This window comes from Alternaria viburni, assembly GCF_023758015.1.
Source record: "Alternaria viburni strain BMP 2772 chromosome Unknown scaffold_4, whole genome shotgun sequence".
In the NCBI taxonomy this organism is placed as follows: domain Eukaryota; kingdom Fungi; phylum Ascomycota; class Dothideomycetes; order Pleosporales; family Pleosporaceae; genus Alternaria; species Alternaria viburni.
This window is the reverse complement of record NW_026055773.1, coordinates 263,692-287,961: the sequence shown is the minus strand read 5'-3', so window position 1 is coordinate 287,961 and position 24,270 is coordinate 263,692. Positions and strand designations below refer to the sequence as shown.

The 24,270-nt window shown below is 53.8% G+C and overlaps 5 protein-coding genes across 5 annotated transcripts; 4 read left to right on the top strand and 1 right to left on the bottom strand.

The window, feature by feature from the left end:
• Positions 1 to 2,146: 2,146 nt before the first annotated feature.
• J4E79_002345 (uncharacterized protein) lies at positions 2,147 to 3,175 on the top strand (the record flags this gene model as incomplete). The annotated part of the gene is made up of 1 exon (XM_049351245.1): positions 2,147 to 3,175. The coding sequence occupies one exon, from the start codon at positions 2,147 to 2,149 to the stop codon at positions 3,173 to 3,175; it is 1,029 nt and encodes a 342-aa protein (XP_049213883.1).
• A 1,670-nt stretch (positions 3,176 to 4,845) lies between these two features.
• On the bottom strand, positions 4,846 to 5,693 carry J4E79_002344 (uncharacterized protein; the record flags this gene model as incomplete). Its single annotated transcript, XM_049351244.1, has 2 exons — positions 4,846 to 5,272; positions 5,488 to 5,693. The coding sequence occupies 2 exons, from the start codon at positions 5,691 to 5,693 to the stop codon at positions 4,846 to 4,848; spliced, it is 633 nt and encodes a 210-aa protein (XP_049213882.1).
• Positions 5,694 to 7,976: 2,283 nt separating this feature from the next.
• On the top strand, positions 7,977 to 8,789 carry J4E79_002343 (uncharacterized protein; the record flags this gene model as incomplete). Its single annotated transcript, XM_049351243.1, has 1 exon — positions 7,977 to 8,789. The coding sequence occupies one exon, from the start codon at positions 7,977 to 7,979 to the stop codon at positions 8,787 to 8,789; it is 813 nt and encodes a 270-aa protein (XP_049213881.1).
• A 1,077-nt stretch (positions 8,790 to 9,866) lies between these two features.
• Positions 9,867 to 10,250, top strand: J4E79_002342 (uncharacterized protein; the record flags this gene model as incomplete). Its single annotated transcript, XM_049351242.1, has 1 exon — positions 9,867 to 10,250. One exon carries the CDS (start codon positions 9,867 to 9,869, stop codon positions 10,248 to 10,250), a length of 384 nt encoding a protein of 127 aa, XP_049213880.1.
• Positions 10,251 to 11,088: 838 nt separating this feature from the next.
• Positions 11,089 to 23,175, top strand: J4E79_002341 (uncharacterized protein; the record flags this gene model as incomplete). The annotated part of the gene is made up of 4 exons (XM_049351241.1): positions 11,089 to 11,133; positions 11,189 to 18,668; positions 18,720 to 23,027; positions 23,081 to 23,175. 4 exons carry the CDS (start codon positions 11,089 to 11,091, stop codon positions 23,173 to 23,175), a joined length of 11,928 nt encoding a protein of 3,975 aa, XP_049213879.1.
• Between the last annotated feature and the right edge of the window lie 1,095 nt (positions 23,176 to 24,270).

Genomic DNA, 24,270 nt, shown 5'->3' with positions numbered 1-24,270 from the left:
AAGCCACATTCGCTAAGAAGGCTCAAACACGGCCCTGTCGTCCCAACTTCATCTCCTCCATCCCGTTTCCAAACATCCTTCCGTACTGCATCAACGCCAACGACGACTGCTCACGTCCAAGATCTTTCTGCATGGCCATGCTGTGCATATTAACACGAGCCCTTTCGCTTCCGGGTTTGCCTTCCGCATCGCTCGTCTTTGGAACTTCATACCGCCACCACCAGAGAGCTTACACAACGCCGATGTAGCCAAACATTCTTCCATAATGCCGTATACTCTGTCATTTGTCTTATGCCGTGGAATGTTGCTGACATGTTATTGAGTGGTATAACCGAGTATCTCAATGTCCACCAGAATCTGCTCCACGAAATACATTACCCTGATGGATGTTGGTCTGTATACTGCTTAACCGCTCATGTTTATTTCCCTTCATAGTTACATGGTGCGAAGTCACTGCTCCGAAGTGCGACACGCCTCGGGATGCGATGAGAATGCATGCGTTATGCAGAGGTTGTCGTCGTCAACAACCCTCATGGGCAGTCGCTTCCTCGAGTTAGACGCACTTGTCGTATACCGAGCGCGCTTTCCTTCCGTTTCTTGCTGACCAAGATATACAACATCTCTCATTCATCTTCCAGCTTTCGACTCCTCTCCAAATCACCATCTCTTCGTTCGAACCCCTTTCGTCTATTGTTCACCGTCACCGTCTATGATTATCGTCCGCTTGCCTCTCCTTGATAGCGCTGGCCGCTACCTGTCACTCGTTCTCGGTTCTCAAACTGCCTAGGTCCGGTCCGGGGAGTGGTGAGGTGAATGCGAGCTTCCAGCACGTTCCGCGTCCATGATGAGCCCGGGCGTCGTTTTTGCAACTCGACCGTGCAGGCCGTGCTCAGTGACGAGAGACCTCACCTTACCCCACCAACCGCAAATTACCACTTGTTTACCCACTCCGCTTTGCCCACTCGTTCACTGCACTCGCGCCATACTCGTTCCGGAACCTCTCAATTGCTCGCACTTTGCATTGCCCGACGTGACGTAACTTTATTAACCACTCGCAGTACATATCAGATTCCTCCGCTTTCGAACCGACCGCACTTGTTACTACTCGCCCGAATCGTCCCTCCCGCCCTCTACTTTGTTATCAGTTTGGAGGGCGCACAGCTGAAGAGACCGCAATCGTTTTCCAATATTACCGCTCTCGCGACAGCGTACCGCATCCCAGTCCCCGCTCCGCTCAATACACCGCTGGTCGAGCAGGTGAACACGTACCTGAGCCCGGTGACCGATATCGCAGGCTACCACTGAGAGTACAATAACTTCGATCACGCAGAACGTACGCTCTCATTCTCACCTTCTATCATCGCTAGGCTGGACCTATGGCAGCTAAGACATATATTAGGCAACTTTCAGCGCTACAATAACACACATTTCTGTCGGCAAACCTCTTCTACCCAAGAACTCACCAAATAACCAACTCAACTTACCAACTACACTCATCGTAAGCTTGTTCATGTGAGCAATCAGGTCTGCCTCATTCGCTCACTTTGAGGTTCAGAACAAGCGCTCGGGTTCAACAACTTGGCGCCTCACTATCTCTCTAGGTATCTTGTAAACCCCGCACTTGCAAGGCCCAGACTCTCAGGTACGTGACAAACACATTGCATATCGATGCCGCGTTCTCCGAAACTTCGGGGCGGTGTCGACTCAAACCTCGTCTACTGGTCTCCCGCAGATGACCGAAGATTCTGCGCTATCTATCTCATCCCGCGAACCAAGTGTTCGGGCAGCAAACTTGTATCGACCGCCATCGCGAAGGCGGTGACGCTGTCTCTTGACCCGAACCAGCGCACGTGTAGTGAATCTTTGCTAATTGAACTTCGTGTATAGTCGGAGTACCTAGATTGATCTAGTCTCTCGTAACCGCTTGGGCTCATACCATAACCACTCTTGGCTCTATCAGACCTACAAATTACAGTCTCATCACATCGCTGCTCTCTACCGCATCCACACACCACCTACACGCTACAGCCTCACGCAAAGTTGAATACCGTCGGCCTTTACCTCTAGGGCTTGAAACGTTGCACAGCCTCAGCGCCTATCTTTCTTCCCACACCACCCCATCAGGCATCGTTCAATGTCACCTTCTATGGTCGATCCTATCAAAGTCGTAACTGGGGACTCAGTCGCGACACCCAATAAGGCCTTTGCACCAGAACTCCAGGATACCAAAGTCACATCTCCGACATCCGACTCTAGCGGTGATACCCTTCATGACGAGAGCTCTGACGTCCGCTCCAGCGGTGATGGTCTTGAGACTCCTAATAGCCCTATCAGCCCAGAGAACCTCAACTTCAACGGTTTGGCCATCAGCGGCGGTGGTGTTGATCTCCGCAGGGACACCGTAGATCGCTACACTAACCCTTATCAGCGCGGACAGAAGCAACACAACGAGCCGAGTGTCTATGGTCCTCCTGGTCGTGGGTTCGGTGGCAACAATCGATTTGGAGCTGGCTACAACGGTCGAGGAGGTGGTGGTGCGGGTACTTATCGCAACTCGCGTACATGGATGTCCCCCGACGCACAGGTCCAGCAAGAGTTCCTCATGATCCGTAATGCAATGCGCCGACTCTTCAAGAACTCTGACGTCTCAAAGTGGAAGTTGAGCGACTATGTTGCTCACAAAGAGGCCATGCTAGCATCGCAGGCGAACAAGCTCGCAAACCAGGTCAAGAGCAAGGAAGACGCCCGTTTCGTATCCTCCCCCATCTCCTCTGACGTCCAGAAGACACTCACTAGGTGCGGTCTAGAAGGCAACTTTGAAGAGATCGGAAACTACGGCCGCGCTCTGGGTGAGCAAACCATCTGGTGCAACGACTGGGAGAACGGCAAGGACGAAATCGCTCCGTGGCCTTCAATGGCTGAGATGAAGTGGGAGGGCGATGACCGAGCCAAGACAGGTGTTGGTCGCTTCCTTCCTCTTCCCCGCGAGGAGGGTCCTCCAGGTCTCATGTGGAACCAGCTTCCCGCCATCGAGCAGTACCCCATGGACCAAGTCTGCAAGATCCCCACCATGGAAGACGTCTACCTCCCCGTCGACTACCATATCGAGCCAGACCACGAGTACCTCTGGAACAAGGACCTGGAGAAGGAGATGGACGACTTCCTGGAGTCGTAACAATCTCCTTCCATGCACAAAGCCTCACACTATGATAACCACGCTTCGACATCACGGTCTACAGGTCAGCTTTCACTTTTGGAGTACTTCCGGTTTCGCATCGATTTGGCGCACGTCCAGCTTCCAACCAATGTGACTATTAGCTACTACAACTGTCACCGAGCTATATGTGGCCAAGTCGATCTCCTTCCCGGTGAGATACCGGTTGTTACCTTTATGTCATGGGCCTTGGCTTCCTTTGGAGTTATTCGCGTCCTTGGGGTTTGGAGTTACGACACATAGACGAATCAACACGAATCGACTCGTGCACACAGCTGTCGATTACGACGACACAGCACAAAGCCCCCACTTCACTCTTCGATACCCTGGCTGTCATGACTTGCGTTGTTGGCTTCTAGTCTAACTGGAAGGTAACTCTGGCACACGCGTCATGGACTCATGTGCACTGCTTGCGTTGAATTTTTGCTTTATCAAATTACGACAAAATGGAGAGTCATTGGGAGGATGCGGCGGAATTGGTATTGGGCATCGGAGCCGGATGCGTTCGGTTTCATTGCGTTGGTGCGTTCTTGCGATAACATATCCTAGTTACTCTCCTCCAAAAAAAAGTGCTTTACACTTCTGCTTCCTGCCGCTTCATCAAGTGAAGTCGTGACTGACATCTTCACACCCGACTTCGGCGTCGTTAGGAATTGCCGCGATGGCTCTTATTGCTGCTACCCAATCCTGCCAGTGCTTCCGCCTAGACCTCTTCTTCAGTCCAAATGCTCTTCGCCCCGCTCGTCATTCGTGACGCTGGCAGACCGCGCGGGCTGAAGCAATAAGTACCTGGTAATTCTGGTGATGGCCGTTGCTTCGCGTGCTATCGGCTCGCATCCTCGTGGCAGGTTTGAGTGACTTCACATGTCACCGCCTGTCCGGAGAAGGCCAGCACTACCCGAAATTCCACGCATGTCGAATCCCGGAATGACTCTTCTCGTCCCCGGTGAGCGAGACCGAAGGCTAGACCCTGAAGCCACGAGCCACGTAGATTGGCTTTATCGAATGGATGTCGACAGTGAGACTACGTGCCCGATGGTACGGTGATGATGACAACAGCCGTTGACAGCGCGGCGGCTTTGGGGTCGGACATGCTGTCGATGTATGATTTCGATTTCAGCGTAAAGCTTATCGTCCAAATATCGGGTGCCGTAGTTGTAACAAATTTGCGCTTGATCCGCATAAAAAGAGGAACCAGAAATCGTGTAATCGAACAACCGGACGATCTCGCATACTTGATATATACGAGCCACCAAGCTTCTTACTCAAGTGACCTCTCCTGCTCTATCCTGTGATACCCCAATCAAGACCGCATCATAGCGCCACAAGCAGTAGATACGCCCGATCGGGTGCCTTACCGCGAGGCGTCCATCATCCACTAACCCAAAGCGGCAGGGTTCACGCTTCCTTGACAACACATCACCGCATTTCACCAGCGTGCAGGAAGACGTTATCACGGGTCATCATTGCGCCGTGTACTGTACCACCTCAGATCTCGCTTACAAGCTCACAGGTCACGGCTAATACCACGATCGTGACAACCTTGGAAGGTGTCGGTTCGCAGAATGTATCTTTAGGTCTACACTTTACCAACTCCCCCCTCCCCTTCCCAGCTCTGCCTCAGACCCCATCTATCTTATCCTATCCTCCTCATCCAAATCCTTAGTCATATGCAAAATCTGAATCCCCTCTCCATTCGGACACGTTACCACATCCACCCTCCCACTCCTCACATACCCACACCTCTCATACAACTGCACTCCACTAAGCGTCGCCCCCATCTCCAGCCTCTTAAACCCTTCCGTCTCACCGACCTTCCCTTCCCTCGCCCTCGCCTCACAATACCGCATCATCATCGTGCCCAGGCCCTTCCGCGCATACTGCGGACTCGTGAAGATTGCTCGTATGCTCGCGCGGTCAACGGCTGGATCGCGTTTCTCTGGCATGCGCAACGGGGAGGGCGCGGAGTCCCCGCCGTACAGTGTTTTGCGGAAGGACCAGCCGCCGCAGGCGCAGATTGTGAGGGGTGCGTTGAGGGGGTGGAGGATGTAGTATGTTCTGTTTGCGAAATCATCAACTTTGCTACCCTTTAATTCCCCCCCTCCTTCCCTTCCACTACCCAGGTTTCTGGATCTGGTCTTTGGCAACGCAGTGTGGAGAAGAGGGGTACATATTCCCCCTCCCCTCTCTTCCGCAAATGGATAATGCTTGATGACAGGTGATGACGGACGCCTTATTCTCATCTCATTAATTATGATTGGAATTATACGTACTGGTCTTTGATGAGAACGGAATCTGGACCGAAGAGGTAGCCTATTGAGCCGTCGAGCTCGGCGTCTGTGTAGTATCCTTTTCCCAAGCTGCGGAGTGAGGATGCGATCATGGATTGCAGGGAGGGTATGTCGGCGGGGGTTGCGGGGCGGAAGGTGTATTGGTGGGTTGCTTCTTGGGCTTTTGCTGAGGCGACGGGGTCGTGCATTTTGGAGTTTGGAATTATTCTCTTGTTCCTTTCGAGTCCGGATTGAGACTTGTATAGGTCTTTGCTGCGTAGATGTATCTTTCTTGGGAGTTGATGCGTTCCGCCCAATCATACGTTATCGTTATCGCGACCTCGGGAGGCTTGGGAGTGGGATGGTTTCCGTCGGAAAGCATCCCTGTTCCGCAAGGTTGGTTGCTTCGTATCGGTCATTCCGAGGTCGATAGAGTCCATGTTTCTGTCCACAGGTTACACGTATGCATCGTAGAGGTGTATGTTCCTCGCCGTCAAGGCGCATCGCACAAGGTTTGCCGGACGGCGCGCTTTGACCACCGCGCGCCGGTTGATGTCGTTATTCTAACTTTCCGCCTCTGGCACCCACGTGGCACCATCGTCTTCCTCCAACAACCTTCTTACAACAACTCTCGAATGACTCCAACCCCCGGCACTGACCGCAATAGATCTGATAACGAAGATTGTGCAATGTCAATGTCGACCCGACCCGGCTGCAGGCCTAGAGTGAATAACGGCGCCCCGCACTTAGCGAGATGAACAGTCTGGAAAAGCGAACGCGAGCATCGACATGTTCATCACAATCAATGCCGTTTTCCCTCCGAGTCATATTGCCAGAAGCTCAGGGTTGGAGCGACTCAGCGACTCATCGACTCAACGGTTAATACCAGGCGTAAGGTTAAAACGATCGCGCCTTCCTTGCGAGTCATCCAGCGCGGGCAGGTGATGCGGATGAATGGGGTTGCAGAAAGATCATGGAAGCATCGATCGCAAGATCCAAGATCCTCAACAACGGCAACACCCTGCAGTGGCTGATGCTGTACCTGCTTCTTTTGCTTCCAAGAACTGTTCGTTTTTGGCGTCCGCAGGATGAAGCAGGGTATAGAGTCGTGCACCAAGGGTGTTGCGATGGCTAGTACCCTTTGGACAGATTGCATCAACATCGCCTGCAGCATCCTGACAGCAGATTGCCGTGGGTGGAGGCGAAGCTCGTCTTACATGCCCAGTCTGCCAGCATCGCGCACACTAAACACATCCATCTATTGGAGTACCTTTGCGAAAAGATTTTCAACGTCACCAGACGTCGCAGTCAAAGGCAAGAAGGCATGGCTTCCATGTGCGGCGCATTCCGTTCACAACGGTCAACTTGCGGTGCTGGCGTTGCCAGCGTTTGGCCATCTTTGGTGCGCTTGCTTTTTGTATCACGTTGGGTGTTGAAACAGCTAAGAGCGTCAGGCGAATTTAAAATAGCACACGGTCCATAACGGGACGCTCCCGTGACGTCGATCAGCCCTATACCAGCAACGGCAGTAAATATGCGAAAGCTTATTTGCGTTTGGAAGCGTTCTTGACAACGAACAGGAACTTTGCTATATGCAAAACCGCATTATCATGCAGAAATACCTCCATCCGCAGACTGCCCAATCGCATCTTATTTCGAGAGTTTTCCTCGCATTGCTTGCGATGAAGTCATTCCGCCTTTTCGAGACAGCCGTTTTCTTGTCAGCTCAACCTCCTACACTGACAGCTCGGAGACGGACGTCACTATGGCCAATGATTCCCAGCAGAGTTCACAGCGTACCGAGGCACGGCGGGCACGTTGCGGACACACTAGGAACATCCTCGCGTGAGGCACTGCCCTGTAGCAAGATCAGCCGGGGTGACTAAAAAGTAAAGTCCAAGCGCATGAATGATGATAGTGCTTTTTCGGTAGTCGGATCACCTGAAGGTCCTGAGTGGTTGACCGTACAGGTTGTTCGAGTCGAGGAGGCTCGAAGTGGGACTGGTATTCCTCCGTACCCCATCTCCACCATGACTCTCATGAGAACTCAACCTACTTGGCAGTACTTGGTAGCAGTCGCATGACTGGGGCTTGTTGTCCTTGCAATACAGCGATGCAGAGCTGGCCAATCCAGTGTCGAGTCGACGAACACCTTCCTCGGCTGTGATCTTAGTTACCGGTTGTTTCCACTTCATCGATGAGCCCACTGATACCTTGGCGGTGCCTGGCACTATGCCCTGTCTTCTCGACTTGATCGTCGTCATGGGTAGATTGAGCTTGGCCATATGCCTGGCCGAACATCTTGGGATTATAAGAAGGTAGGACGCCGGCTTCAGTTGGAGATCATCATCAGTCAACACTGTCATCAACACTACAGTTCACAGGCCCGGTGCTTCATTCGCTACTACCTTCTTCGCTTCTTCTCTATCTTCTTGTCAATAGCAGATTCAACTTTCATCCCACTTCCCCCTATCCATCCACCAGTCAACGACATGTACGCCAAATCCGTCCTCATCGCCGCCCTTGCCAGCTTTGCTTCCGCCGGCCCCATCGAAATCGAGAGCCGCCAGCTCTTTGGCGGTGGAATCGGAGGCACAGGATCCAGCTCGAGCGAGTTCAGCCGCGGCGGCTGCAAAGACGTCCTCTTCGCCTTTGCCCGTGGCTCCACGGAGATCGGCAACATGGGAACCGTCGTCGGACCGCCCACCTCGAACGGCCTCAAGAAAGAATTCGGAGCCGACGCCGTCGCGACCGAGGGAATCCCCTACGCCGCCTCCATCGGCACCAACGTCCTCCCCGGCGGCACCGACACCCGCTCCAAGAACATGATGGCCGACACCCTCAACAGCATGGCGCAGAAATGCCCCGACTCCGTCATCGTCGCTTCAGGCTACTCCCAAGGCGCAGCCGTCTGCCACCGCGCCATCGAAGGCCTCGACCCCGCCGTCATGCAGCAAATCGCCGGTGTCGTCACTTACGGCGACACCCAGAAGCTGCAGGACAGGGACCAGATCCCCAACTTCCCCAAGGAGAAGGTCAAGATCATTTGCCAGCCTGGCGATGCTGTTTGCCTCGGTACGCTGAGCGTGCTGCCTGCGCACTTGACATATGGTGTCCGCGCGGATGAGGGCGTGGCTTTCCTTGTGCAGCAGATTAAGGGTGTGCAGGCGAAGATCAAGGCGAGGAATGCGAAGAGGGAGGCGGAGCAGATGGCTGGGGACGCTGAGTTGCAGGCGCAGGCTGCAAAGATGGACGCTGAGATGCAGGAGGCGATTAAGCAGGCTGCTCAGGAGATTGAGGCTTAAGCGTTGATTTGGGGATTGCCTAGATGGGAATTTGGGGCTGGATACATGTGTGGCTGGATCACTTGGGGACTTTTTTACGACCTTTCTTTACTTTCTTTTATCTTTTTTTCTTGGATTGTAGTGTTCTCTTACGAATTTGATTGAATTGGGCCCAGACAAGTTCTACCTTTCCGACATTCATGATCTTTGATAATGATGACTACGCTGCCCGGATAGGCAAGTTACGATAAGGTGTTGATTGTGGCACCGTCGCTTGCCCCGACAGCCCCGAATGCTCCCCGCTGACTGCCCCGCTTTGATAAATCGCCGCAACGACTCAGGCTTCAGCCACCATTTTTATGAGAAGGCGACACAAGCGACAACCCTCAATGCGTGGCAGTTCCATTGTGCCCTTTTGCTTTTCAGAATCCCTTAGACATGTGTTTGTTAAACTTGCAGCTTGAGAAGCTCACGGTACCTGGATGACATCAATACCAAGCGCATATCATACTCCGAGCCTAAAGGCGCACGAACAAAGATATCCAACATTCTCATCCTAGAAACGAGAGAATATCTGTGTCAAGGCAATGTTCACTGTACTATCAAACTAAATCGCTGCCGACAACTGACGCCCCGCCGCCCAGTCGTAGAATTCCATGGTCACGCCGTACGACATGCATACTAGCCTTGTACACGTGTACAAGATGCAGACAAAGGTACGGGATTAGGGATTGCCCTGATGCTAGTCGTAACCATAGATTGAGCATATCCTCCGGCCATTCACATCAAGCCCCGTTACACCATCACGCAGTGAGCCAGAAGCGGCCTCCAACGGCGCCGGCAGAAGACGCAAATCGCCAATCACCATGTTACGCAGCATACCAAGAAGAGCCGAAGCGAGACTAGGTAGTCTGCCACTATGGTGGAGTTACGCAGTAGCTCGCGGACGATCATTCGCTGGGAGAGTAGCTGTGCGGACCATTCGAGCCCATACACTCTCCTACCTCTACCATATGAAGACGAACTACTACACTACTTACCAACGCGAAATCCTTTAAACACCGTCTCTCAGACAATACCAAACACGACACGCCCACCATGCCCTCCCCACCACCCACGCCCGAAGAAGCCCAGCGCCGCCAAACCGAAGCGCGCGCAGCCGTCACCGCATCCCTCGCCAGCGTCGGCGCATCCGTCGACAACGAGATGCGCACGCGCACCGCCGACCTGCACGCCAACTCTGCGGCAATCGCAAAGCAGGAAAAGGAGCTAGCGAAGCAGACGGCGGCGCTGGCGAAACAGACTGCCGAGTGGGATAAACTGCTTCAGGGCGGCACGAAGAAGTTGAATGAGGTGGGGGATATTCAGAACTGGGCGGAGATGATTGAGAGGGATTTGCTGGTGTTGGAGGAGACGGTTAGGTTGGTGGATGGGAAGGGGAGGGAGAGGGAGGAGTCGGCGAGTGGGACGGGGGGTTGGTAGATGATACCAAGACATGGCAAGGAATGTACGGCGACGGTCGTGTTATGGATGATGAAGTGCTGTTGAGTAATATATAATATTGTTATCAAGTCTCCGGATTGCATACCCAGGTATGTGCTGCCTTGCGGTGGTGAGATGGTGGCATGCCTGCTATCGGGGATATCTGGGACGACAGACGTCAGTGTAATCGACCCATGAATTAACGTACGAGCGCCCCAACGGCCCAGCGCAACCGTAATCGTGATACCGTGTTTTCAGCGTCTGCAAAGAGAGTGACGACAGCGCGTCGCTTTCGTGACGCTCTAAGCTTGGATCAGCGGGCACGGACCACGTCTCCATGATTGCGGAAACTGCTACTTGCGGTGCTCGTAGCTGGAGCTCCAACAACACCTTCACCTCACCCACCACCCGCCTGCCGACACAGAGGCTCCCGCTATTTCACGGCCGGCACCTGCACCCTGCCACAACGCCCCCAACTAGCTGCCCAAGATCCACGCCTGCACCGTGGAATCTACCAGCAACCCACCACCCACGCCTCTTCTCCGCCAACCCGCCCGCTTGTAGCCATCGCAACATTTCGCGGCGACCGCCTTTGTGTGCAGACCCACCGACGACATACATCATCACGACCCCGCTTTTTGCTCCACTAAAGCCGCAGCCACTTTGGGTTTCTGCGCTTCCGGTAAAGGCAATCGCAGCCTGCCTCTAGACATCCTCTCACGCCACGGACACGGCGCCGTGCTATCCGACCGCCTACACGCAACCACTGCTCGCTCGACACCGGCTTCATAGAGCTTGCATGTGAGCAAGCTTCGTCTTCCGAGCGCCCGGCGCAAACATGAAGATCAAGAAACAGGCTACATCGCGACATGAGTCGACTCTGGTAAGCTGCAGCTCCCCGCGCTCCCCGCCCTTGCCACTGCTAACACAGCGCGTAGTCGCCGATGATAGCAGACTTTGTGAAGGCGACCGAGTCAATACCGCTGTTCCAGCTGCCCGCACATCTCGCCTCGTTCCCCAGGCACTGGCCCTTTCCCCGCGGTGACGCATACCACTGGATCCCCGCCCTGAACCGCTTCGACCACATCCTCGAGCTCTTCAACAAGGAATATGGCCTGGTAGACGGGCCCCAGACACAGGCCTTCCAGCGCCGGCTGCTGCTCAAGGGCGATGCCGAGGAAGGAAGCACCAGCTCCGAGCAAACCACGACCGATGCCGTCCTGGATACCCTGCACGTATCCCGAGATGGCGATCGCGAGCTGGTCGAGCAGATCCTCAACTTCACGCGGATGCTCTTGGAGAACTGCGGGAACCGTAGTCTGTATTCCAGCAGTGAGCGCCTGGACAAGCTGCTCAACACGACCTCCACATCCCTCCTCAAGGCCACGCTTCGTCTAGGCCATCGCCTCGCTCAGCGCTATGCTGCTGCACGCATGCGCTTGGCCCCGGCCACCCTGCACCCGTCCCTTCTCTCCAGCCACTACAACATCAACCTCGACAAGGTCCAGAAGCTGGCTAGCCCATTCGCGAAGGGCCCCGCGACAGCCGTCCCTGTCTTTGGCACTCCAGCAGGCAAGGGCAAGGACCGCGCTGGCAGCACTGATAAGGTCAGTCCGTCCGACCTAGTCGCTCTGTATTCTCTGTCCGAGTCATCGATGAAGCAGGAGTTCGGAGGCGTCCTCATCTCGTACTATGAGCCCACCCCCTCGTCCGAAGCAGAGAGCGGCAAGCAGGCATCTACAGAGGCACCCGCGCCCACCACGCCGACTCCCGTACGGAGGACGTCCAGCATGGGACCCAACCGAACACCGAGACAGCCCCAGCCTACACCCGCTACCGATTCGCCGAGCACACCCGCCTTCACTCCCGGACAGCCCAGTAATACAACGAACGGGCCCAAAACTTTCCAGCTGTCAGCGGACAAGGTACACAAGACCGACATACACGACCTCATAAAGGAAGGACTCGCAAGTCTACCGGAGACGGTGCACTACGAATTCCTCCACAAGCTCCGCATCGCAAAGATGTTCAACGAGGGACGCACAGGGCGCGACAGTGCAGTTGCCATCCGCCTACTGTCCATTGCGAACATCGGTTACGTACACGTCGAAAAGGAGTTCATGGCCAAGCTGGGACAGCAAGATGCAGACGAACCACGCCGGTTGCAACTTGCCTACCAACTCTCTGAGCTCGTCCATCCGCCTGGAAACGGCGAGACTGGCATTTCGATGGAGCTGCAGACATATACCATGAGCGCGCTCGAGGCCCTTGCAAAGCACAAGTCTAAAGCGGCTGATGTTTGCACCGCCCTTAGTGTCAACGTCAACCACGGTGTGTTGTTCTACGTTGTGCGCAAGCTGGTCGCTGGCCTTGGCGAGGAAACTGGTAACCCGGATGATATCGAGGAGGACGAGTGGCGCGACGCTTTGTTCTCTCTGCTGAACACTCTGCCGACGTCTCAAACACGCACTGGTGAGCAGATGGTGGCTGCGGGGCTCCTGGAAATTCTTGTCGATGTCCTCAAGCTGCGTACAGCAAAGGCAGAGCGCAACCACCCCAAGATCCTAAACTTCCTTGATACCTTTGTGTACAACCTGCGAGACGCCTTCTCAGCCCTCGTGGCTGCGAAGGGGCTCGAAATCATTGCTGATCTGATGCAATACGAGGTCGACACCTCCAAGAAGCTCGCAGAGGAGGACAAGGGCATGCCCAAGGAGTACAAGACTCAGCTTACTGATTATCAAATTCCGTTCTATCACCAGCAGAGTCTACGCTGGCTTTTCAAGTTCCTCAACCACATGATGTCGCATACAGGCGGAAACTTCGATCGTTTGATGCGAAACTTGCTTGACTCACAACAGCTGCTCAGCAGCTTGCGCACTGTGCTATCAAACGCCAAGACGTTCGGCTCAACTGTTTGGAGCATGGCTGTCACGATCCTTACCAGCTTCATCAACAATGAACCCACTAGCTACCAAGTCATCGCCGAGGCAGGTCTTAGCGATGCGTTCTTGGAGACAGTCGCGGGAGAGCCTGCTTCGGAATCGACGGCTGCAGCCAACAATGACCCCAGTGCTTCAACACCAACGACCTACGCTCCTAGGGAGGGCGGAAAGCCACTTGCCGAGGGTATCTTGCCTGTAGCTGAGGCCATCTCGACCTTGCCCCCGGCCTTCGACGGTATCTGCTTGGCTGAAGCTGGTATGAAGCTGTTCCAGTCATCGACCGCCCTCCAGCGATTCTTCGAGATCTTCGAGAGCCCTGCTCACATCAAAGCTCTTGACGCTGATACGGAGATGCCTACCCTGATTGGAAACTCTTTCGATGAGCTAGTGCGCCATCACCCGCCTCTCAAGGCACGCGTTCTTGCCTGTCTAAGCGAGCTGATCGCGCGTGTGGTCCAACTTTGCGCCGACAAGGCCGAGAAGGAAGGTGTAGGAGCCAAGCTCTGGACCGAGGATGCTGCTGGAAAGCTCACCGTGGCAGGCGGCCGCCAAGCGCTTTCTGCATCAGGCTCGCAGCAAAGTACAGCTCAAGCATCAGGGTCCACAAGCACTGATGTGGAGATGAAAGATGCTGATGAGACTGCTAATGAACCAGTCGCTTACAGTCAAATCACCGAGACTGAGGATAGTACCAAGGGCCCTACCACCGGTCAGTACATCCGCGTACTCTGCCGTTTTCTCTCTGGGTTCTTCTCAAACCACGCCATGTGCGCTGCGTACGTCGAGCTTGATGGTGTAGATTCTATCCTTGACATTTCAAGTCTCGCTTGCTTAGACCCAAAAGCAAGCGAGTATCGCAGCATGTGCGAGCAATTTGGCCATGTCGTCCAGGTACTCGTTGAGCAGAAGCCCCATATTGCGGTGCCTTCTCTGATCAAGCGGACACAAGTGGCCTTGGAGCGCCTGCAACCACTCCTGGATCACACCGGCAAGCAAGCCTTTTTCGCACCTTTCACAAGCACTGGTACTTCCCAGAGTCCAGAGCACATGCAGCAAGGTACACAATACGTCAAAGCACTAGTGTCGGCCCATACCCTCGTCGGAGCCATGACCTTGACCTTCCAGAGCCAGATGTACACCACCCGTTCCTCTCACAATGTCTCCAGTCAAGTCAATCTTGCGGACATGTACGCACGTCTCGTGGACAGTCTCGGAAAGCTACACCGAAGCTGTGTTTGGGAAGAGCTTTTGCTCCAGCGCAACATGCCCACAGAGTGGGAGAAGGAGACGCGGATCACCAGTTCTGGTTTCGGCAACGATGAAGCCGACAACGTGTTCCGCCTTGGAAACAGTGCGACCGAACCACCTGCCAACGGAGACGCTGCTGCCTCTGGATCAGCTTCCGAGACTACGGCTCCAAGCCAGAACAGTGCACAGTTCAAGAACACGCAAACTCTCCGCAATCTACTTAGTAGGATACCGATGGAAGTCGCACCGTTCTTCCAGTCGCTTGGCAAATTACTCTTGTTCCGCCGCAGTCTTGAGGCTTACCAAAGGCAATGTGCAACGGTCGTGTCAGACCAGCTTGCCCAGGCAGTCATTGACCAGCTCGAGTACGAAGGTCCCAAGGAATCAGAGATCATTGAGGATCGCTATGCGTACTGGATCATCATTCTTACTTCGCTATCACAGCTTATCGTAGAGGTAAACCTCGATCGATCGCAAGCGTTGACACTGTTGCTTGTGTCCTTCCGCAACCTCGGTGGATTCGACGTTCTGGCGAATATCCTCAACCAGTTCTACGAATCGGCGCTTGAGATCACCCAGAAGCAGGCAGAAGATACTAGTGAGGAGTCAAAGCGAGTGCTTAACCTCTCTCTCGGAGGTATCAAGATCATTCTGGCCTTCTTTTCCCAGATCATCAACTTCAAAGTCATCTCAGAGTCGCCACAGACGTCATCGATGCAAACCCGGCCGGATCGCGATCGGGAGCGGGCTGATCACTTCTTGACTGCTCAGTTCCTCGTTGAAATACGCTACGCCGTTATCGTGCCTGTGGAAAAGATCTGGAATTCTGATCTTATGGATAAGGCTACTACGTCGTTGGTGAAGACGTCTGTCAACATACTGAAATCTGTTCTCGAATGCGAAGGTGAGCATGGAGCTTACAAGAGCATCGACAAGATTCCAAAGCGTAGCAAGCCCATAATCAAGCCTTGGACTGCCCGAAACGGAGACCACTTGCCACGCTTGAAAGACAAGGGATACGAGGAGAGCCTTGCTGAAGAAGCCTTGTATCGTTGCTGCGACAACTTCAATATGGCGGAGGAGTACTGCAAGAACCAAGTCCGTCCAAGTGCCTCAAGAAATCCTATACCACAGTATGAGATCCAAGCGCGAGGCCCGCCATCCGCTTCACCAAGTCGAGCTGAAGTGGTGGTCCCCGAGCACCCAGACGATGCTAGTATGACAGGGAGCGAAGTAACGCGGGATGAAGATGGTTCTGAACACCCGGAGACACAGTCCGTCCATATGGAAGATGCCGAGGCTTCGACTGCAGAGGCAGATGCGCCTACGTCTACTACACCTGTACCCGGTGATCAGTCAAGCCAAACACCTGCTGCGCCCCAGGACGCTCTCGCTTATCAGAAGCGGATGGCTAACGGCAATTCGACCCAGCTCGTTGCCATAGACCAGCTGGATGAGCAGCGAGCCAAGCTCCGCCAGAACCTCGTTGATCGATGTCTCGACATGCTCAACTCGCACGACGATGTCACCTTTGAGCTGGCAGATCTCATCATTGCCGCCGTTTCGAAAGCGCCCGACCCACCCGAGATGCGTGCCGAGATCGGTATGATGCTTGTGCAGTCTCTCATGTCGCTGCAGAGCGAAGATGACTTCCGAACCCAGAGCAAGAAGATAGCAGCTTCGGCCCATCTCCTAGCGTTGGTGCTTCAAGAAAAGGATTTCTACGACGTTATTGTCGAACAGCTGAAGGAACACTTCACTACCTTGTTGGGCTTCATCAAAATCTTCCCAGATCAGTCTCCGGAGGATTCGTCACCTTGGATTGGCCAGGTCTTGCTTATCGTCGAACGACTACTGGCTGAGGATCAACTTCCGCATCAAGTTCAATGGACTCCGCCGACAGAAGAGTCCCAGGAAGAGACCACAGTCGACGATCTACCGCAACCTATCGTCAGTATGGAGGAGAAGGATCTGCTTTTCAACGCAATCATCGAGATGTTGCCTCGCATCGGCAAAGATGAGTCGCTGGCTTTGTCTGTGACACGAGTGCTAGCCATGCTTACTCGTACGCGTAAGATTGCCACGCGTCTTGCGGAGAAGCGCAACATTCAACGTCTGTTCCTCATGGTAAAGCAGCTTGCTGGTATCACTAATGAGGGCCTCCGAAGCGCTTTCATGATTGTGCTTCGTCACATGATTGAAGACGACGAGATGATTCGACAGATTATGCGTACCGAGATTCAGCAGATGTTTGAGTCGCGCGACCGAAGGCAGACAGACACTACTGGCTACACTCGCCAAATGTACGCGCTAGCCATTCGTGCGCCTGAGATCTTCGTGGAAGTCACCAACGAGAAGCTTCAACTTAAGGGATTCGATCCTAATCAGCGACCGCAGACTCTTGTTCTCAAGAAGACCGATCCACCTCCGACTGAGCCAACTGAGCCAACAAGTGTCGTTGAGTCTTCAGAGGTTACTGCTGAGGCCGATAAACCCAAGGAGTCTAGCGAAGCGCCTAAGCAGCCGTTCCTTGAGCGAACAAAGACTTCAGATCTCAAGGTGCCTGTAGTTGAGAACCCCGATGGTGTTATCCATTACCTTCTCTGCGAGTTGCTAGCCTACAAGGAGGCTGAAGATAAGCCTGAACCCGCTAAGCCTACCGAGGAGCTCGCAGAGAAGCCCGCAGAGGGTGCAACTGAAGGACAGGCAAGCAAAGAGTCGAGCTCGGACGCTGCCACTGCGACCCCAGCCGCCGCACCTACAGAGTCTGCTAAGCCCGAGAAGCCTGTGTTCAAGGCTGAAGCACACCCAATTTACATCTACCGCTGCTTCATCTTGAAGTGTCTCGCTGAGCTTCTGCAGAGCTACAACCGCACGAAGATTGAGTTCATCAACTTCTCCAGAAAGGCAGACCCTTACACTGTGACACCATCAAAGCCTCGATCCGGTGTCCTGAACTACCTTCTCAACAACGTGGTGCCCATTGGTAGCTTGAGCCATGAAGGCGACCTCGCTTTCAAGAAGAAGCTGGCGACATCAAACTGCGCCATCGACGTCATCGTTTCACTGTGCAACAAAACGGGAGAGTTCGTTCTGCCGAAAACCGACGTACCAGTGTCGCCATACACAGAAACTGAGCCAGACCTGCTTTTCGTACGCAAGTTCGTCCTTGAGCATGCTCTGAAGGCGTTCAAGGATGCAAACGCTTCGGATGAACCACTCGACATGAAGTACTCTCGTCTATTGAGCATCGCCGACATCTTTAGTAGGATGGTGTCGCAACGTCCCAATGGAGAGATGCTTACTCAGAACGCCGATCTGACACCCAACCTGAAGCAGATGGCCAAGATTATGTACGAGAAGAACTTTGTCACCATCCTGACAACAGCGATTTCGGACATTGATCTCAACTTCCCAAACGCCAAGCGAGTGGTTAAGTACATTCTCAAGCCTTTGAAGTGGCTTTGCTACGTAGCCATGGATCTGAGCATGCACTATGATACTGGTTCAGCCCCAGACTCCGCCGACGAGTACGAGATCTCGACAGCATCTGACGACGATCTCGTTGACAATACACGTGAAGAGACGCCTGATCTGTTCCGCAACTCGACGCTCGGCATGTTCGAAACTGGTGACTCAGAATCTGACGAAGATTCTGAAGACGACGAGGGTGAGGAAATGATGTACGACGATCCTTATGCGGATGATATGGAGTACGACGAGGCTGATATCGGTGACGACGATGTTGTTTCCGATGACGATGAGGAGATCCTTGGGGAGATGGGTATGGACATTGACGGTATGGGTCCTATCGAAGGTCTCCCCGGCGACATCGATGTCGAGATCGAGGTTGACGACGATGGCAACCAAATGGGCTCCGATTCTGACGACAATTCTGATGATGATTCAGAAGACGATGAGGATGACGACGAAGATGACATGGATGACATGGACGATGGAGGTGATGACGATATGGACGACATGGATGAGGCCATGGATGCTATGGAGGAAGTCACTGGTGATGACGAAAACGCCAGTCTCGCTGAAGATCAAGAAGATGACTGGAGCGATGACCAGGACGACTTCCCAGGTGGTCCCAACGGCGAGGGCAACATGGGCCCTGGCGCGCTCGGCTTTGTCCTTGATCCTCCTCAGCTTCTTGAACAAATGCGTCAACAAGGTGGAGATCTCGAAGACTTCTTAGATGACGAGATGGCGGAAGAAGGTCCGTTACTTCATAGGATAGAACGCTTATCACGGTCGCTAACCCAACTAGATATGGACGAGGAAGAAGAGGAGTACGATGAAGAAATTCACTACGATCCTGGAATGGAGGATGAAGACGATGCTATGCCCGAGATGGGGTGGGGAGGTAGCTGGGAAGACGCTCAAGCCCCTGCCGTTCGACACACCCACCGCCTCAGCCCATGGATGTTCCCCGCAGGGCCGGGTGATCGCATCCTTGTACCAGCTTACCGTTCGCATCGCCCAGGTGCCGGTCCTCGTGTTACTGACGACGGTATCAACCCCTTGCTTCAGCGAGGTGGTCGCTCTGCTGGACGAGATGGTCTACCGCGCAACGAAGGCCAGAGCGACTGGGTTCACGCTATTGAAGGGCGTGGTCCCCGCGTCTTCAGCCAATCCGATAGCCCAGTCTCGTTCATCAGCAATCTACTGAACGCTATGAGTTCTACTACCGGCCCGACAATACACCAGCATGGAGGCGCATTGCACCTCTCTTTCGCCAATCCCATGGGCATGCCACCCTTCGACAGCGGGATGCGACGCGATATTGCTCGCATGCGAGAGTCGTACACATCACGCACTGCTCGCGAAGACCCACATTCTGCGGTATCATTCGTCAAGGCATACACCAGCCAGCGCTGGCAGGAAGAAGCCCGGATCCTATTCGGTCCTGGCGCGATAGAGAAGAGCCAGCGCGTGGTCAACTCCATCCTGAAGGTCATGGTTCCTCCTGCTATGGAAGCGGCGAAGAAGCGTCTAGAAGAACGCCAGGCTGAGGTCGCACGCAAACTCAAGGAAGAGCAGGAACAGAAAGAGCAGAAGGAGCGCGAAGAGCGTGAGAAGCGCGAAGCACAAGAGAAGGAGGATCGTGAGCGACAGGAACGTGAAGCTGCTGAGGCTGCGAGCCGAGCTCAAGAGGAACCCGCAGAAAGCGAGCCAAAGACTGAGGCCGAAACTGCACCTGAAGCGCAAGCCATGGAGGGCGTTGAGGTCGGAGAGTCCTCGTCAGCGCCCGCCGAAGCCTCCGCTGCGGCTGAGCCCGCGCCTGCGGAACCTGCTGCTCCTCCAGCACCGCGAGTCACAACAACGATCAGAGGTCATGAGTATGACATTACGGACTTGGGTATCGACACCGAGTATCTAGACGCTCTTCCCGAGGATCTGCGCGAGGAAGTCTTGATGCAGCAGGTAGCTGAACGTAGAGCCGAACAACGGGCTCAAGCGCGACGACAAGAGCAGCAACAATCGCAAGCCCCGGCACAAGCACAAGCCCCGGCCGCGCCCGAGGAGGCAGGCCCAGCAGGTGAGGCACCTACAGACATCAACCCAGACTTCTTGGCTGCTCTTCCTCCAGAGATCCGAGATGAGTTGCTTGCACAGGAGGCGCAAGAGCGTCGACGCCGAGAGCGGGAAGAGCGCCGCCGTCGCGACCAAAGCAGTGCTGGCGCCGCCCCTCCACAGGCAGAAGACATGGATCCTGCGAGCTTCTTCGCATCGCTGGACCCCAATCTGCGAGCTGCTGTACTTATGGATACCGATGAGAGCATACTGCGCCAACTTCCACCTGACATGTCTGCGGAAGCTCGAGCAATGGGAGGTGATCGCCGGTTACACCAGTTCAACGACTTCGGCTATAGACGCGATCGCCGCGCGCAGCCAGACGACCCTTCACAGAAGAAGAAGACGCGTCCTTGCGTTCAAATGCTTGACAAGGCAGGCGTTGCCACGCTCCTCAGGCTCATGTTCATCCCACAACAGGGCAGCGCCAAGGGTAGCTTGAGCTCCATCCTCCGCTATGTATGCGAGAACCGTCAAAACCGTGCCGAGGTCATTAGCATCCTGCTCTCCATTCTTCAAGACGGTAGCGCCGATGTGAATGCAGTTGAAAAGAGCTTTGCTCAGTTGTCTATCCGAGCAAAGCAGCCTCAGCAGCCAGCAGACAAGACTCCGAAGATCTCCCGCAAGAATGGTGCTCTATCGATCAACGCCGATGTCTCTCCACTCATGGTCGTTCAGCAATGCCTCAACACACTTACTCAGCTGACGGAGAAGAACCCTGCTGTATGGCAGTTCTTCCTGACCGAGCATGAGACTGGCGTCGGTTTCAAGAATCGTGCCAACCGCAAGGGCAAAGCCAAGGAAAGCAAGGCGAACAAGTACCCAGTCAATGCGCTCCTTACCTTGCTGGACCGTAAGCTTATCGTTGAGAGCTCTACCATCATGGAGCAATTAACATCACTGCTCAAGGTCATCACGGCACCACTTCAAGTCCTCAAGAAGGAGAAGGAGAAGGCTGCTGAAGACGCAAAGAAGGAGGCAGAGGCCTCTGCAGAGGGTCAGACTACTGACAATGAGCCTGCTGATACCACAACCACGGAGGCTCGCCCAGAAGGTCAAGATACGGAAATGACGACTGCTCTTGAGAATGCTGCTCAGCCAGATACCGCTACTGAGGGCGAGGGCAGTACTTCCAAGCCTGACGAGTCAAAGGCAGAAGAGGACAGGAAGAAGCACCGCACACTCACACCACCCGATGTGCCTGAAGCCAACCTTCGACTCGTCGCTAAGATTTTGGCTGCTCGGGAGTGCAACAGCAAGGTCTTCCAGGAGACTTTGTCGGTTATCAGTAACCTCTCGCCCATCCCAGGTGCCAAAGAGATCTTCGGTCAAGAATTACTTGGTATTGCCAAGGATCTTGCTAGCTCAACACTTCAGGATCTTGCGAGCTTGACGGTTCAAGTTTCAAAGGCAAGCTCGCCTACTGACGTCCAAGGCATCGCTCTTGCCAAGTTCTCTCCAGCAAGCTCCGATCAAACTAAGCTGCTGAGGGCCTTGACGGCGCTCGACTACCTCTTCGACCCGTCGCGCGATAGCAAGGACAAGCCTGAGGCCGCTGCAGAGGCACTTGAGCCCGCTCAGAAGGAAGACATCCTCTTAACCCTATACGAGGATTCTGCTTTCGCGCCACTATGGGAAAAGCTCAGCGAATGTCTCACCGTCATCCGCCAGCGCGGCAACATGCTCAACATTGCTACCACGCTGCTTCCGCTTATTGAGAGTCTCATGGTCGTTTGCAAGAACACCACACTCAAGGACATGCCTTTGTCCAAGATGCTTCCCAAGGAGTTCGCTTTGTCTAGCCCACCGCCTGAGAGCAGGATGGAGAACTTGTTCTTCAACTTCACTGAAGAGCACCGCAAGATTCTCAACGATCTTGTACGCCAAAACCCTAAGTTGATGAGCGGAACTTTCTCTCTCTTGGTGAAGAATTCCAAGGTGCTGGAGTTCGACAACAAGCGCAACTACTTCAACCGAAAGCTTCATTCGCGAGGTGGCGACCGACAACAACACCAGCCTCTCCAGCTCTCTGTTCGTCGAGACCAAGTCTTCCTGGACTCTTTCAAGTCGCTGTACTTCAAGTCTGCCGATGAGATGAAGTTCGGCAAGCTCAGCATCCGCTTCCACGGTGAGGAAGGTGTTGACGCTGGTGGTGTTACCCGCGAGTGGTTCCAGTCCATCTCACGACAGATGTTCAACGCCGACTACGCTCTCTTTGTACCTGTCGCTTCCGACCGCACGACATTCCACCCCAATCGCCTTAGTTCGATCAACCCTGAGCATCTGATGTTCTTCAAATTCATTGGTCGCATCATCGGCAAAGCACTTTACGAAGGCCGCGTCCTCGACTGCCATTTCAGCCGAGCGGTCTACAAGCAGATCATGGGCAAGCAGGTCAGTCTCAAGGATATGGAGACGCTTGACCTTGAGTACTACAAGTCCTTGGAATGGATGATTCACAACGAGATCACGGATATTATAACGGAAACCTTCTCAGTTGAAGTCGAAGCCTTTGGAGAGATGCAAACCGTCGACCTCATCGAAAACGGCCGTAACATTCCCGTTACCGAAGATAACAAGCACGAGTACGTCCGCCTCATCACTGAGCACCGTCTTGTAGGCGCCGTCCAAGAGCAGCTCGAGAACTTCCTCAAGGGCTTCCACGATATCGTTCCGGCGGAGCTCGTCTCCATCTTTAGCGAACAGGAGCTGGAACTTCTCATTTCCGGTCTGCCTGATATCAATGTGGATGACTGGAAGAACAACACCGAGTACCACAACTACACAGCTGCCTCGCCACAGATCCAGTGGTTCTGGCGCGCTGTCCGAACGTTCGAGAAGGAAGAGCAAGCTAAGCTGCTTCAATTCGTCACCGGTACTAGTAAGGTGCCGCTCAATGGTTTCAAGGAGCTCGAGGGTATGAACGGCTTCTCCAAGTTCAATATCCACCGCGATTACGGCAGCAAGGATCGTCTGCCATCTAGCCATACTTGCTTCAACCGTAAGCTATACCCCCTACCCTTTGTCTCAACCCAATACTAACAAATCTGACAGAACTCGACCTCCCTGAGTACGAGACGTACGAAGATCTTCGCAAGGCCCTTTACACCGCTATGACAGCTGGTGGCGAGTACTTTGGCTTCGCCTAAACTTACCCCGCTCGCTGTCACAAACAACGAACGAACGGCCTCTTTACCTCACGACTATCGCACTTTCGATGATTACATATTACGATCTTCTTTGCATTGCAGGCGCAGGAAGGGGCGTGTATGTGTGTACCGGGATATGAACTATACCCTTTCAGGCGAGGGGTGAAGGAATGAGCATTTGGTAGATGAGAGGAAGAGTAGTGATTGATGGTTTATGCCCTGGGCTCTTTTTTTCTTCTTTTTCTCTCTCTGTGTACGAATATCAGTTCAAAATTGGAGTGGAGGGAGTTTTTTCACGAGTTTATGAGATGGAGATGTGATGATGCAGGAATGCCTGGTCCAGCTGGCTGGTTTCGAACAGATGGGCAAAGAGGATGATCTGGGAGTGCAGGCCCGGGTTGTCTCTCTAGACCTTGATGGGAGACTGGTTGGGTGGACTGGGTGGGAGGGTTAGGGAGGTGTTAGATAGAGGTTATGAGTTTCTTTTACTCGATATGCTTGTTCTTGAGTCTGTGAACGGCGTGAAGTTTGATGGATGTTTTGCGTGAGAGTTGCAGTAATGGTGTCGTCATATTCGCCTGGTATACTAAAGCGCATCGCTAGCTAGTGTACGCACTTTCCACGCATGTTCCTTTCAGTTCAAGTGTTGCGCTCATTACGTACCTATGTCGAAAGTGCAATGGAGGGGCTTACCTGACCTGGGCAGTCAGGCACGGCTTACCCGATTAGGGCAACTATCGCATCCCACACATTGTGGGGGAAGGAGCACGAACAACATCACCTTCGTTCTTTATAATGTGCTTTCTGGACTAATTTCATCTCAAATATCACATTGACGTTACTACTACTAAGAATTCTACGAACTTGCATCAAACAGTAAGTTCAACCCTCCTCCCAGATGGGATGGAACCCGGGTTGGCGGTCTCACAGCATTACTAACGCGCATCGTGAAATCAGTGTCTGGAACCCTCGTCCCCCTCACCGTCATCAAAGGCGCAGGCCATGAATTCATCCCCTTGCCAAAAGGCGACAACGCAACCGTCGCCGACTTCCACACGTAAGCCACCCCCTCTTGTTCCATCATCACCTTTTCCC